At 47.1% G+C, this 13633-nt stretch overlaps 1 protein-coding gene across 10 annotated transcripts in view; it reads left to right on the top strand.

Annotated features, from left to right (window-relative positions):
* The first annotated feature begins 2118 nt into the window (after positions 1 to 2118).
* The window catches only part of MAP7D2 (MAP7 domain containing 2), a 136049-nt gene continuing 124534 nt past the window's right edge, over positions 2119 to 13633 (top strand). For 4 of the 10 annotated variants that reach the window (XM_002719947.5, XM_070067181.1, XM_008272433.4 and 1 more), the window contains exon 1: positions 2122 to 2365. In XM_002719947.5, coding sequence (XP_002719993.1) covers positions 2239 to 2365 — 127 coding nt within the window. In that variant the 5' untranslated portion in view covers positions 2122 to 2238. Of the gene's footprint in view, positions 2366 to 9402; positions 9651 to 13633 lie in introns of those variants that run through there. The other 6 variants (XM_002719944.5, XM_008272429.4, XM_002719945.5 and 3 more) reach the window with 4 other exon arrangements.

Raw genomic sequence — 13633 nt, 5'->3', positions numbered from 1 at the left:
GGATGCAAGGCCCAAGCACTTGGGCCATCCTCCACTGCACTCCCTGGCCACAGCAGAGAGCTGGCCTGGAAGAGGGGCAACTGGAATAGAATCTGATGCCCCGACCGGGACTAGAACCCGGTGTGCCGGCGCCGCAGGACAAGGATTAGCCTAGTGAGCTGCAGCGCCAGCTAAAATTAGCTCTTAAAATTTAGTGGAGTTGGTAAGTAGTGTGGTTGGTCATGTAAGACAATGTCTTTAATCTCAGGAAAAACACTTGGAAGTATTTGTATATAACATACTGTCAAAGATTGAGGATAAAAAGACGTAGGAAGGTAATAGACCCAATGATGGAATTAAAATATTAAAATGATTTTGGATAAAAAAATTAGGGAAAGTTGCTGATCTTATAAAAGCTTAATTAGGGTGAAGGATCTGCAACACTTAGACTCACAGGAAGTACCTAGAATATAGGAAACTCCTGGAAATCAACAAGAAAAAAGTGTTAAACTTTTTACTTGGTGGAATATTAAGCCCTTGACTGTAATGTAAATTAAAAATGTCACTGCAAAAATTAAAGTGGGGGAGGACAGAGACCTGGAAGAAACTCCTGGTTCCTGGCTTCAGCCTGGCCTGGCCTACCCCATTGGGGCCATTTGGAGAGTGAAGCAGAGGATGGAAGCATTCTCTTTCTCTCCTCTCTCTGGGTATCTCTGCCTTTCAAATAAATAGATAAAATCTTTAAAAAAGAAAACAGATGCCTATCTTCACAACACTATCTTTCAAAACTAGAGCCTCACATATATGAGAAAAAGTGTTTATGACTAGGGAGAGGGAGTAAAAATAAAAGCAGATTTTTTTTTTTTAAGTAAAGCTAGAGAAGAGGATGGGTGGTTGGTCTAAGGGTAAGCTGCTGGTTTGAGATGCCCATATTCCATATTGGAGTGCCTTGGTTGGAGTACCAGCTCTGTTCCCAATTCCTGCTTCCTGTTCTTTGGCAGGCAGCAGGTTAAGGCCCAAGTGCTTGGCTGTTGTAGACATGTGAGGAATCACATGGGATCAGCAGATGGGATATTTCCCTAAAAAGTATAGAAGTATTTACTGGGGCCAGCGCCATGGCGCACTAGGTTAATCCTCCGCCTGCGATACTGGCGCCCCATATGGGCGCCGGTTCTAGTCCCGGCTGCTCCTCTTCCGATCCAGCTCTCTGCTGTGGCCTGGGAAAGCAGTGGAGGATGGCCCGAGTCCTTGGACCTCTGCACCTGCGTGGGGACCTGGAAGAAGCTCCTGGTTCCTGGCTTCGGGTCAGCATAGCTCCGTTGTGGCTGTTTGGGGCGTGAAGCAACAGATGAAAGACCTTTCTCTCTCTCTCCCTCTCACTCTACCTCTCAAATAAATAAATAAAATCTTAAAAAAAAGTAGTATTTACTGAGATATCAGCAGGTCATGAACTTTAGTTGAAAGAATTAAATTTAGTACCCAATATCCCTAAGAAAAGGAAGGGAAAAGTGATAGTACCTATTGTCACATTGACTTGACTCTATCTTACTGGGTTAGAAACTGAACTGAACATTACAACTCCAGGCACGAGCCCTGACTTGCCCGTTTCCCTGCTAATTTGTGTCTATCTTAACTCCCTTTCTGGCTTTCTCACTACAGCGCCCTATTTCAGGCACACCTCTGGGTGTGTCAGGAACACATTAATCACAGAAACATTTTTGTGCCAGAAAGGAACTGTTTCCAAGCTTTTTACTGAGAGTCCGAATGCTGGTTCCTGAGAGTTGCAGCTTCATTTTTAAGAAATTGAAGGGCAGGCGTTTGGCACAGCAGTTAAGCCATGGCTTGGCATGCCCATATCCCATATTGGAGTGCCTGGTTTGATTCCCAGCTCCTCCGCTTCCAATCCAGTTTCCTACTGATGCGCACCCTGGAAGGATGCACCGGTGTGTATATGCACTGTGTTTGTTCGGCAGTGTGTAAGGATGCATGTGCGCGCTGCGTGAGGACTGCTGTGCCCACAATATATGCACGCTATGCGTGCGCTGCATAAAAACCCAGTACGCACATCGCACATGCACGCCCTGTGCGCGCTCTGTGTGGGAAGCTGTGCGCATGCGGGTGCGCGAGGGTCCGGTGCGCCGCGGTGGGCTGGTGTAAGGACGGCGCTCACCGTGTGAGAGCGCTTGCGCATGCGGGCGCGCGCGGGTCCGGTGCGGCGCGGAGAGCCGGGCAGTGCGCCTGTGCGGCCGGCGCAGCCCGATGGAGCGCGGTGGCGGTGTTGGGTCAGGAGCCCGAGCTGAGGTGGCTGCGCGGGGCACCTTGCTCCTGGGAAGGTTGGCCGAACCCAGCGCGGTGCGAACCTCGCCTCCCAACCAACGGCCACCTGGTAGGGCCCGCAGAGTTCCCTGAGCGCGTGCGGGCTTCGGGCGCCCAGGGAGGCGGGGCGGGGGGGGGTCCTCGAAGGTTGGAAGCGGGGGCGGGGCGTAAACGTCCTTTCCCTGACTGGGGTCGACTGGGCGCGGGACCGAGGGGCCCCTCTTGTCGCTGTGCGAGTCGCGCGATCCCCGCCTGGGGTGGCTTGAGTGAGGGGGTGCCCTTGAGGGTGGCTTAGGATGGATGGGCAAGAGTGGGATGGAGGTGTCGAGGCCCACGCTTGGTGCCTTAAAGGTTTGAGGCTTGGAGGGTTGGCCCCAGTCCTCGAGGAGCAGCCGCCGTGTGGGGGGCTGGGATGGACCTGGCGGGCTCCAGGGGGTCGCCCCAGCCTGCGCGCGCCTTCTCTGCATCCTGGGAAATGCGAACGTGAGGCAGCCGCAGCCCGCCGCCCGCCGCGCAGGTGGCGTCCCGGGGAGCGGGGTGGGGGTGGGGCACCACCGGCGCGGACGGGCAGCGTGTGCCCCGGGCTGGCGTCCCCCTGCCCCCGCCGAGGCGCGCTCCTCGGTCTCGGGTGTGATGCCCAGGTGTCTGGCCCGGCCGCGGCCCCCTCACGTGCAGCGCGGCGGAAGCGTCTCCCAGCCGCTGAGGCTGCAGCCATGTAGAGCTAGCTGGTCCCCGTACTGGCTGCCCAGAAACCTGCGAGGCCGGGGTGAGATTGAGATCATAATCGATAGAATTTGTTTTGTAAATTTTTGATTAATAAGTCGTACTTGGATGTGTTATGGGGTACAGTGCAGTATTTCAGTACATGTAAACCAAATTCGGTAGAATTGAGAAGCAGGTCTCCCAGTCTTCTGGTTCTCTGTAAAGTGATTGCAGGTAGTGTGGGGGAAACCAATTTCATGCTATTTTTTTTTCCTGGCAACATTTTTTTTTAATTAATGTGCACTATTTTTAAACATTGTTTTTACCTCAGTCTTAACATGCACCCCGTCAAAAAAAACCTGCAAAAATCTTAGAAAATTGATGAATTATCACATAGAGAAGATATGAGTATTTTTTATAAAGTGAACGGAGGAATGGAAAGGATTCTAGGGAAATGTTTTTAAAAAGTACATTTTGTAAGGGCTGGTGGGCATCCCACATGGGCACCATTTGGTGTGCCGGCTGCTCCACTTCTGATCCAGCTCCCTGCTAATGCGCCTGGGAAAACAGTGGAAGATGGCCCAAGTGCTTGGACCCCTGCACCCACGTCGAAGACCCAGAAGAAGCTCCTGGCTTCTTTCTGGTCCAGCCCCAGTGTTGAGACCATTTGGAGAGTGAACCAGCAGATGGAAGACTTCTGTCTTTCCCTCTCTCTGTAACTCTACCTCTCAAATAAATGAATGAATCTTTAAAAATACATTTTGTAAAGATTTATTTGTTTTACTTATTTGAAAGGCAGAACTCTAGAGAGAGGGAGAGACAGATCTTCCATCTCTGCTTTACTCCCCAAAGGTCCACAACAGCCCAGCCCAGGGGGAGCCAGGAGCCTGGACCTCCATCTAGGTCTCCCCTGCGAGTGGCAGGGGCCCAAGCTCTTGGGCCATCGTAACCATAACTGCCTTCCCAGGTGCATTAGCAGGAAGTTGGATTGGAAGTAGAGCAGCCGGGACTCGAACAGGCATGGCAGCTTAACCTGCTCTGCCACAGCTCTGGCCCCAGGGAAGTGTTCTTTAGTCATTTAACCTGTCCTTGCATCATTTGTAGAAGGAAGGGATGACTAAAATCACTTACAGTTTGTGTTTTTCGTTGCATTTTTTCCAATGGCAGAATTCCATAAATACTACAGAGTAGTGGTACACATAGCTATTTATTAAATATGTACTTCTGTTTTCATCTGTTTTACTTGAAAAACTTGATCTTCATCTTGCTGGGGAAGAACCCAGAACCCACCCAGCAGAGCTAGCCCTCTCTGGCAGAGGGACCTTATAGAATAAAATATCAGGAAGGAGAGGCTGCAGTTTTCTTTGTTAAAGATTTACTTATTGTATTTGAAAGTTAGAGTTACAGAGAGGCAGAGGCAGAGAGAAAGAGATCTTCCATCCACTGGTTCATTCCTCCAAATGGCTGCAACGGCCAGGGCTGGGCCAGCCAGCAGCTTCATCCAGGTTTCCCACGTGGGTGCAGGGACCCAAACACTTGTGCCACCTTCTGCTGCTTTCCCAGATGCATTAGCAGGGAGCTGGATCAGAACTGGAGCCCATATGGGATGCTGGTGCTGCAGGTGGGAGCTTTTATCTGCTGTGCCACAGTGCTGACCCCACAATTTTGTTTGGTTGAGAATTTAAATAGTAGATTATTTAGATTTTTGTCAAACTAATGAGAGGAGGGGGGCTCTATGGTTGGACTTTTAATTTATCTGGAATTTAAATTTGTTTAAAGGAATTTGAAGGGGAATTCTTACTAAATTAGGTTTGAAAACTTTATTATAGAATCATTTAATATACTCTGCTGATCCTAAGATTAGCTTGAAGCTGTTTTCTTTCTTTGAAATTGGAAATATGGAAGAAGGTGTGAAGGTTTAAAGCATTAAACTTCTCTGTACATTAAGGTTGGTGTGGCAAAATTGGAGCATTGCATTTAAGTACCACAATTTGTTCTTTTGAGGGTTAGTGAATCTCAGGTACTTAGAAAAATGTAATCCTCAGAAAAATCTTGATTCTTTCAGTTTTACTATAATCTGCCCAGGATACTGATAATTTTTGGTCACCCAGAGTCTTAGATTTGGGATCCATTACTAATGAGAATTAGCCTGTCTTTCTAGAGATCAACTATTGTTTGTCAGGCTTTGCTGAGTGCCATAAGGGCTGCAAAAGACAGAAAAGCCTGAGATGTTTAGGCTGAATGACATATTGGTACAGTTTGGGCGTGTGAGTGGGTGAGTGATTTTCCTGGGTGCTTTTGTGGACAAGATTTTTTTCCTCTAAGATCAGGTTCTTGTCATACATACATATATGCATACAGCTTGTTCCCTATTACCTCTGGGAGGTGCCTATTATTTCCTTTTAGTTACCTATGGGATGGAAATTATTGAATGTGTTGTTCTTTTTAGTACTTGTTTTATATGCACAGTGTAACAAATGAATGAATGCCTGTTTTGGTCTGTTTAAATACCTGTAACCTGGGCCAGTGCTGTGGCATAGCAGGTAAAGCTGCCACCTGCAGTGCCAGCATCCCATATAGGTGCCGGTTGGAGTCTCGGCTGCTCCACTTCTGATCCAACTCCCTGCTAATGTGCCTGGGAAAGCAGTGGAAAAAAAGCACCCATGTGGGAGACCTGGAAGAACCTCCTGGCTTCAGATGCGGCCATCTGGGGAAGTGAACCAGCAGATGGAAGACCCCTCTCTGTCTCTACCTCTCTCTGTAACTCTTTCAAATAAATAAAATAAATCTTTTTTAAAAAAATCTATAACCAGCAAATAGGATTGCTAGATGGCAACTGTCCTATCAGACTACGTCATTGTTACACAGGTCTTAAGCTCTCCTCAACCTGAAATGCCTTTTTCTCCCCTTATCCCTTCAAGGGTTCACCTGTTCTAGGCTCTTAGTGAGCCTGGAAGTGAATGAACTTCCTCCTGTCTTTGCTTGTAGTATCTCCAGCAAAATATTTTTTATTCTGTCTGTGTTACAGTAATGTTTGAGTTCTGCTAGGTGGGTGTTCATTGAGTGCCTACTGTATGCCAGACTGTGCTGGTGGTTATCACTGTCACTAAAGCTGAGTAAACTGAGGTCCAGCCTGCGATGTGAATGTCAGCTTTCCCCTTCTACTGTTTCAGACAGGGAGGCAGAGGAAGCAGGTGAATCACCTGGAGATAACGCTTCCTGGTATCCGAGCTCTTACAGCAGGGTGGAGAACATCTGGCCTGCAGGCCATGTAAGGCCTGTGAAATCATTTGGTCTAGCCCTGCCATGACAACTGCCTGTGGAACTTGAAATTCAGTAAATCCATAGCAGGCTAATTTTTAAGTTTATAATTTTATATGGCCCGTGGATGATGTTATAAATATCTAAATGACCCTTGGCAGACAAAAGATTCCCCTCCCCAACCTACAGGATAAGGATTTGATTCTTGCTCTGAAGATAAACAGACACTACCCCCTCCCCCCCTCCCCCATCCCGGCTAAACCAGGCTTACATCACTTTAGGGGGTCAAGACTGTTCTAGACTGACCTAGGGCTCATTATATGTTCATTGTAATACGTTAGCATGTGAAATGATGCACCTACCAGCTGCCATGACAGGAAACGTCAGAGCATGTAAGTAGCCAAAAGGGGTGGGAGCTAGAATCCAGGAAATATTCCTCCCCCTCATTAGAATATACCTTCCATTATTAGAATATACATCCCCTTTTATTGAGAAACCCATATAATATTAAACACAATTTGCAGACAGTGCCACTTCTCTCCAAGTAGGCTCCACCCTGTGGAATGAGTATGTTCTTTCTTGATAAAATGCTTGTTGCTTGCTATTCACTATTCTCCCACTCAGTCCTGAATTCCTTCCTGAAGTGAAGTCAAGGACGTGGTACCAGATGGTCCTCACTGTCCAGTGCCACCTGCAGGGAAATTATTTGACATCTCTGTGCTTCAATTTTCTCACCATTAAAATGAGCTTCAGAACAACACTGGGAAATAGAGCACTATCCTAAGGATAGGGAGTTATTATCTGTAAAATAGTGTGACACATAGTAAGTGTCCAAGCTGGTTAACCATTATTAGCTGCGTGCGTCTTCTCTATCAGATCATTAGTTTGAGGACAAGGCATGGATCCAAGTTACAAGGGTCTCCCTCAGTGCCACCTGGTGCAGAGAGTGACTGGATCGTCATCCTATCTCTCTTCAGAGTTTCTGCACACAGTAAGTGTGCAGTGTTTGATAATTATGTCATGGTGGGATGTTTGCCGATTCCATTATGCTGGGAGCAGCTACATTGGGTTGAGTACTCAGTAAATACCCATGAGTTGAACTAAAGAAGTGGTGTCAGTCAAGAAGTTTGAGATAACAGAACTGCAGGCATGTTTTCTGAAGCCTGTTGAGCTTTCCAGTGCATTCTGCAGGTAATTCTTTTCTTTTCTTGTTTCTTTTTTGAGATTTAAAAGGACTTATTAGAATCAAAAACCTCCGGTCAGAGGGGCGTGGAGGGGGGATAATATTTTCTTACTGAGGGAAACTCATTTGCCCATTGTTTGCTAAAAAAGGAGGGAATTGCTTTCAGGCAAGATGAGGTTGCCAGTTCTCCTTCCACCAGCATGTCTCTTATCCCCTGCCTTGGAGCCACAGGATGTAGGCAATACAAACTGGAAGTTCAGAAAAATCTCCCCCAGGAGTTCCAAGGAGGGTGGGACCAGCAGCAAAGGCTGAGAATTAGATCTCTAAGAAATCAGAGTTCTTGGGGCCGGCACTGTGGTGTAGCGGGTAAAGCTAATGCCTGCAGTGCCGGCATCCCATATGGGCGCCAGTTTGAGACCCGGCTGCTCCACTTCTCATCCAGCTCTCTGCTATGGCCTGGGAAAGCAGTGGAGATGGCCCAGGTCCTTGGGCCCCTGCACCCACATGGGAGACCCTGCACCCACGTGGGAGACCTGGAAGAAGCTCCTGGCTCCTGGCTCCAGATCAGCGCAGCTCCGGCCTTTGCGGCCATTTGGGGACTGAACCAGCAGATGGAAGATTTTCTCTCTTTCTCTCTCTGCTTCTCCCTCTCTCTGTGTGTGTAACTATGACTTTCAATTAAAATAAATAAATCTTTTTTAAAAAAAGAAATCAGAGTTCTTTGTTCTTTTTCAAAGTTGTATTTAAACTCTTTATTGGGGCTGGCACTGTAGCGTAGCAGGTAGAGCTGCTGCCTGCAGTGCCGGCATCCCATATGGGTGCCAGTTCAAGTCCCTGCTGCTCCACTTCTGATCCAGCTCTCTACTATGGCCTGCGGAAGCAGTACAAGATGGCCCAATGCTGATTTGTGTCCCAGCTACTCCACTTCTGATCCAGCTTTCTGCTATGGCCTGGGAAAGCAGTAAAAGATGGCCCAAGTCCTTGGGTACCTTCGCCCACTTGGGAGACCTGGAAGAAGCTTCTGGCTCCTGACTTTGGATTGGCGCAGCTCCGGCTGTTGCCGCAAACTGGGGAGTGATTCAGTGGATGGAAGACCCCTCTCTCTCTCTCTTCCTCTCTTCTCTGTAACTCTGACTTTCAAATAAATAAATAAGTCTTTATTTAAAAAGAAGAAAAAGATGGCCCAGGTACTTGGGCCCCTACACCCACGTGGGAGACCTGGAGGAAGCTCCTAGCTCCTGGCTTCAGATCAGCACAGCTCCGGCCGTGTGGCCAATTGGGGAGTGAACCAGCAGGTGGAAGACCTCTCTCTTTCTGCCTTTCCTTCTCTCTGTGTAACTCTGACTTTCAAATAAATAAATCTTTTAAAAAAAAACTCATTCTTTTTTTAAGATTTATTTATTTGAAAGGCAGTTACAGAGAGGGAGAGACAGAGAGAGAGGATGAGAGACCTTCCAACCGCTGGTTCACTCTCCAAATGGCTGCAACAGCTAGGGCTATGCCTTGCTGAAGCCAGGAGCCAAGAGCTTCTGGGTCTCCCACGTGGGTGCAGGGGCCCAAGCACTTGGGCCATTTTCTGCTGCTTTCCTAGGCCATAGCAGGGAGCTGGATAGGAAGTGGAGCAGCTGAGATTAGAACCAGCTCCCACATGGTGCCACAGTGCTGGCCTCGCCCATTTCTATTTCTAATCCTTCTTCCTCTCAAATATTAAAGGATGTTTTCCTATCTTTCAGGTGGCCCATCTTCTGTAATGGTTAGTTTTTTAAAAGAATACTTCATCTTCTGTAATAGTTATACTGAGAGACTTAAGTGGAAGGATTCACAGCTTAATTTGGGCAGAAAGAAATAGACATTTCTAGGAGATGTTGTTAAATATTCCCTAGATACTAGGCCTTGTTGGCAGGATTTGGGTTCATTTGATATTAATATTAATACAGTGGCATTGCCTGGTTTTAGGGGCCATGTGTGTGTTCTGGGATTTCAGAACTTCCTGAGGCCTTGCCCTCCGCCTTCTTTTGAAAGGAGTTAAAACCAGAAGAAGAAAGAAGATAGTGGTTGAAGGTGGCTGCCCTTGGGATCTCCTGGCTTAGGAGAGGGTTTGCACGCTGTCTACCTCACATAGGAGGCAGCCTTCGTCTGTGGAGACTGCTGTCTCATCTAATGATCTGGGGTGGACTAGACGTTTGGATCCTCTGCAGCTGCCTCTGAGGTCAGTGTGAATGCAAGCCTTGATGTACTTTTCTAACGGGAAATAATTGTTTTCTTCTTGCCTAGGACTATTTTGCCTCATTAAAAAAAAAAAAAAAAAAAGCTACGTCTCCCTGTAACTCTTTCAAATAAATAAAATAAATCTTTAAAAAAAAGATTTATGACCGGTGCCACGGCTCACTAGGCTAATCCTCCACCTGCAGTGCCGGCACACCGGGTTCTAGTCCCGGTCGGGGCACCGGATTCTGTCCCGGTTGCCCCCCTTCCAGGCCAGCTCTCTGCTGTGGCCAGGGAGTGCAGTGGAGGATGGCCCAAGTACTTGGGCCCTGCACCCCATGGGAGACCAGGATAAGTACCTGGCTCCTGCCATCGGATCAGCGCGGTGCGCCGGCTGCAGCACGCTGGCCGCGGCGGCCATTAGAGGGTGAACCAACAGCAAAGGAAGACCTTTCTCTCTGTCTCTTTTTCTCACTGTCCACTCTGCCTGTCAAAAAATCAAAAAATAAAAAAAAGATTTATTTATTTGAAAGGCAGAGTTACAGAATGAGCTAGCGAGCAAGAGAGAGGTCTTCCATCTGCTGGTTCACTCCCTAACTGGCTACAACAGCCAGGGATGGGCCATTCCTAAGCCAGGAGCCAATACTTGGACCATCTTCTGTTGCCTTCCAGGCACATTAGCAGGGAGCTGGATCAGAAGAGGAGCAGCTGGCCGGTGCCATGGCTCAATAGGCTAATCCTCCGCCTGCGGCGCCGGCACACCGGGTTCTAGTCCTGGTCAGGGCGCCGGATTCTGTCCCGGTTGCCCCTCTTCCAGGCCAGCTCTCTGCTGTGGCCCAGGAGTGCAGTGGAGGATGGCCCAAGTGCTTGGGCCCTGCACCCCATGGGAGACCAGAATAAGCACCTGGCTCCTGGCTTTGGATCGGCGCCGTGCGCCGGCTGTGGCGGCCATTGGAGGTTGAACCAATGGCAAAAGGAAGACCTTTCTCTCTGTTTCTCTCTCTCTCTCACTGTCCACTCTGCCTGTCAAAAAAAAAAAAAAAAAAAAAAAGGAGCAGCCAAGACAAGACTTGAACCGGCACCCACATGGGATGCTGGCTTTGCAGACAGTGGCTTTACCTGCTATGCCACAGCACTGATCCCAAGCCTTGTGATTTAAACAAAAGGAAAACAGTCATGAGTAAGCTGTACACAAGGGTTTGCGGAAACAGTAGCCATGCCAAATGCCCAAGATCATTTAGAGCGGCAGGATCTATTCCTAGGATTCATAGCTTCTTGCTAGCACTGGGTTCATTCACCATCTGGAAATACCTGCTTTTCCTCTTGCTGCCAAATAGGGTGGGGCCTTATAACCCCAAGATAACCCTTTGGAATGCTTTGTGTTCCTTTGTCATCTCAACCTCTTTGTGTCTGTGCCCCCCCCCTCTTTCTTTAGTAACAGCCTTATTGAGATACAATTCATATTCCATACATTTTCACCCATTTAAAATGCATAGTTCAGTGGTTTGTAGTATAATCAGAGTTGTACAGACATCGCCATAGTTCTAGAATGTTTTCATCATCCCACAAAGAAACCCATACCCATTAGCCATCATTCCTCATTCCCCATCACCGCAAAACCAGTGATCTACTCTGTATGTAGAGACCTCTAGGCTGCTGTCACAGCAGTTTTCAGCCTTTCTTGCATACACACATCGCAGTGACCTAGAAGTCTGTGTGTGGCTCTTCGTGCATCATAGGTTTAGAAACCATCATTCTGTACACCCTATCCTGGAGATCTGAGACTTGAATTCATCCCAAAGCCTTGCCTTTTCACCTGCTTGCATCCTTACTCCTCAAGGCCTGCAAAAATACTTCGAGCCTGAGTGTAACTTTCCCCAGCAGTATGCAGTCATATGCTGCCATGTGTTAATTATAGCTCCCCAAGAACTAATGGCTGCTAATTGTTGAACAATTGTGTGCCAAGCACCTTTATAAGCACTGGTCATACCTTATTTTACTTTCTTTCTCACAGCCACACTTTGCACACTATCCTCATTTTAGAGAAGCTTCAGTTACCTATACTGTGTAACAAACCGCTCTAAAATTTATTTCTCCCAATTCTATGGGTTGGCTGGGCTCAGTTGAGGTCAGTTGGAGTCACTCATGGTACTTACTGCAGTCAGCTATGAGCTCATTTGGGCATGAAATGTCCCAGATAACATCTCATTATCCAGGTGTGTAGTCATAGGAGGTCTGTCCTGGACTTCCACACAGTGTGGTAGCCCTGTTTCAAGGCTAAGGAAGCAGAACTTGCCATTTGTCTTAAGGTCAGGGCATAGAAGTCCCAGAATATTACCTTTGCTGTATTCAGTGGTCAGAACAAGTTACCATGGGGCAGGCATTGTGGCATAGCAAACAAAGCTGATGCCTGCCATACCAGCATCCCATATGGGCACTAGTTCGTGTCCCGACTGCTCCAGTTCCGATCCAGCTCCCTGTTAGTGGCCTGGGAAAGCAGTGGAAGATAACCCATGTCCTGGGGCCCCTGCCACTCATCTGGGAGATCCGGAAGAAGCTCCCGATTCCTGGCTTTGACCTGGTATGGCCACCTGGGGAGTGAACCAGGGGATGGACATTCTCTTTTTGTCTGTCCTTCTCTCTCTGTAACTCTTTCAAATAAATAAATAAATCTTAAAAAAAAAAAAGTAACCATGCCAAACCGGATTCAATGGGAGGTGAAATAGAGTCTACTTTTTGTTTTTAATTTTTCAAAAATTTTAATTGACAGGACAATTGTATATATTTATGAGGTACACTGTGATTGATGCATGTATATAATGTGTAATGATCAAATCAGTATAATTAACATTTCCATCTCCTTAAACATTTATCATCTCTTTTCTTTGGGAACCTTTAAACTCCTCTTCTAGTTCTTTATAAAATATATAACAAATTGTTGTAAGCTGTAGAGACCCCACCTCTTGATGTAAGGAGTAGCATGCACCTAATGGTATAAGAGCACTTATAGTGGCCCTTTTGGAGATGATTTACCGCAGCAGGTAAATGTGTCAAACTATAGTGTCATGAATATTTGTAGAATGACTAAAAAGTAAAAAATTCATTCAAAGAAAAACACTATAGGGCTGGTGTCCTGTTGCAGTGGGTTAAGCCACTGTCTGTGGCGCTAGCATCCTATATGGGTGTGGGTTCAAGTCCCAGCTACTCTACTTCTGATCCAGCTTCCTGCTAATGCACCTGGGAAAGCAGTGGAAGATATCCCAAGTGCTTGGGCCCCTGCTGTCCACATCGGAGACCCTGGTGAATGTCCTGGCTTTGGCCTGGCCTAACTCTGGCTGTTGGCAACCATCTGGGAAGTGAACCAGAGGATGGAAGATCTCTGTCTCTCCTTCTCTCTGTAACTCTGTCTTTCAAACAAATAAATAAATCCTTTTTAAAAATAGTAAATAATATTGTAGGTTGCTGCTGGCTAATCCAAATAGAATGCTGGGGCTGGCGCTGTGGCATAGTGGGTAAAGCTGCCACCTGCAGTGCTGGTATCCCATACAGGTGCCAGTTTGAGACCCGGCTGCTCCACTTTCAGTCCAGCTCTCTGCTATGGCCTGGGGAAAGCAGTAGAAGATGGCCCAAGTCCTTGGGTCCCTGCACCCATGTGGGAGACCTGGGAGAAGCTCCTGGCTCCTAGCTTCAAATTGGCGCAGCTTTGACCTTTGCTGCCAGTTGGGGAGTGAACCAGCAGATGGAAGACCCCTCCCTCTCTTTCTCTCTCTTCTCTCTGTGTAACTCTGACTTTCAAATAAAATAAAATAAATCTTAAAAAACAAATAGAATGTTGGCACCATATGTAAATCTTAAATATTCTGGTAACCGCATTAAAAAAGAAAAAGGAAACAGGTAAAATTAATAAATACAATGCATTTAACCAAATATATCCAAAATAGTATTATTTTAACGTGTAATTAATATAAAGAATCATGAACTAACTTA

The sequence above is a fragment of the Oryctolagus cuniculus genome, chromosome X, assembly GCF_964237555.1.
Source record: "Oryctolagus cuniculus chromosome X, mOryCun1.1, whole genome shotgun sequence".
Lineage (NCBI taxonomy): Eukaryota > Metazoa > Chordata > Mammalia > Lagomorpha > Leporidae > Oryctolagus > Oryctolagus cuniculus.
The sequence above is the reverse complement of the archived record's forward strand: the minus strand, read 5'-3'. Positions and strand labels throughout refer to the sequence as shown.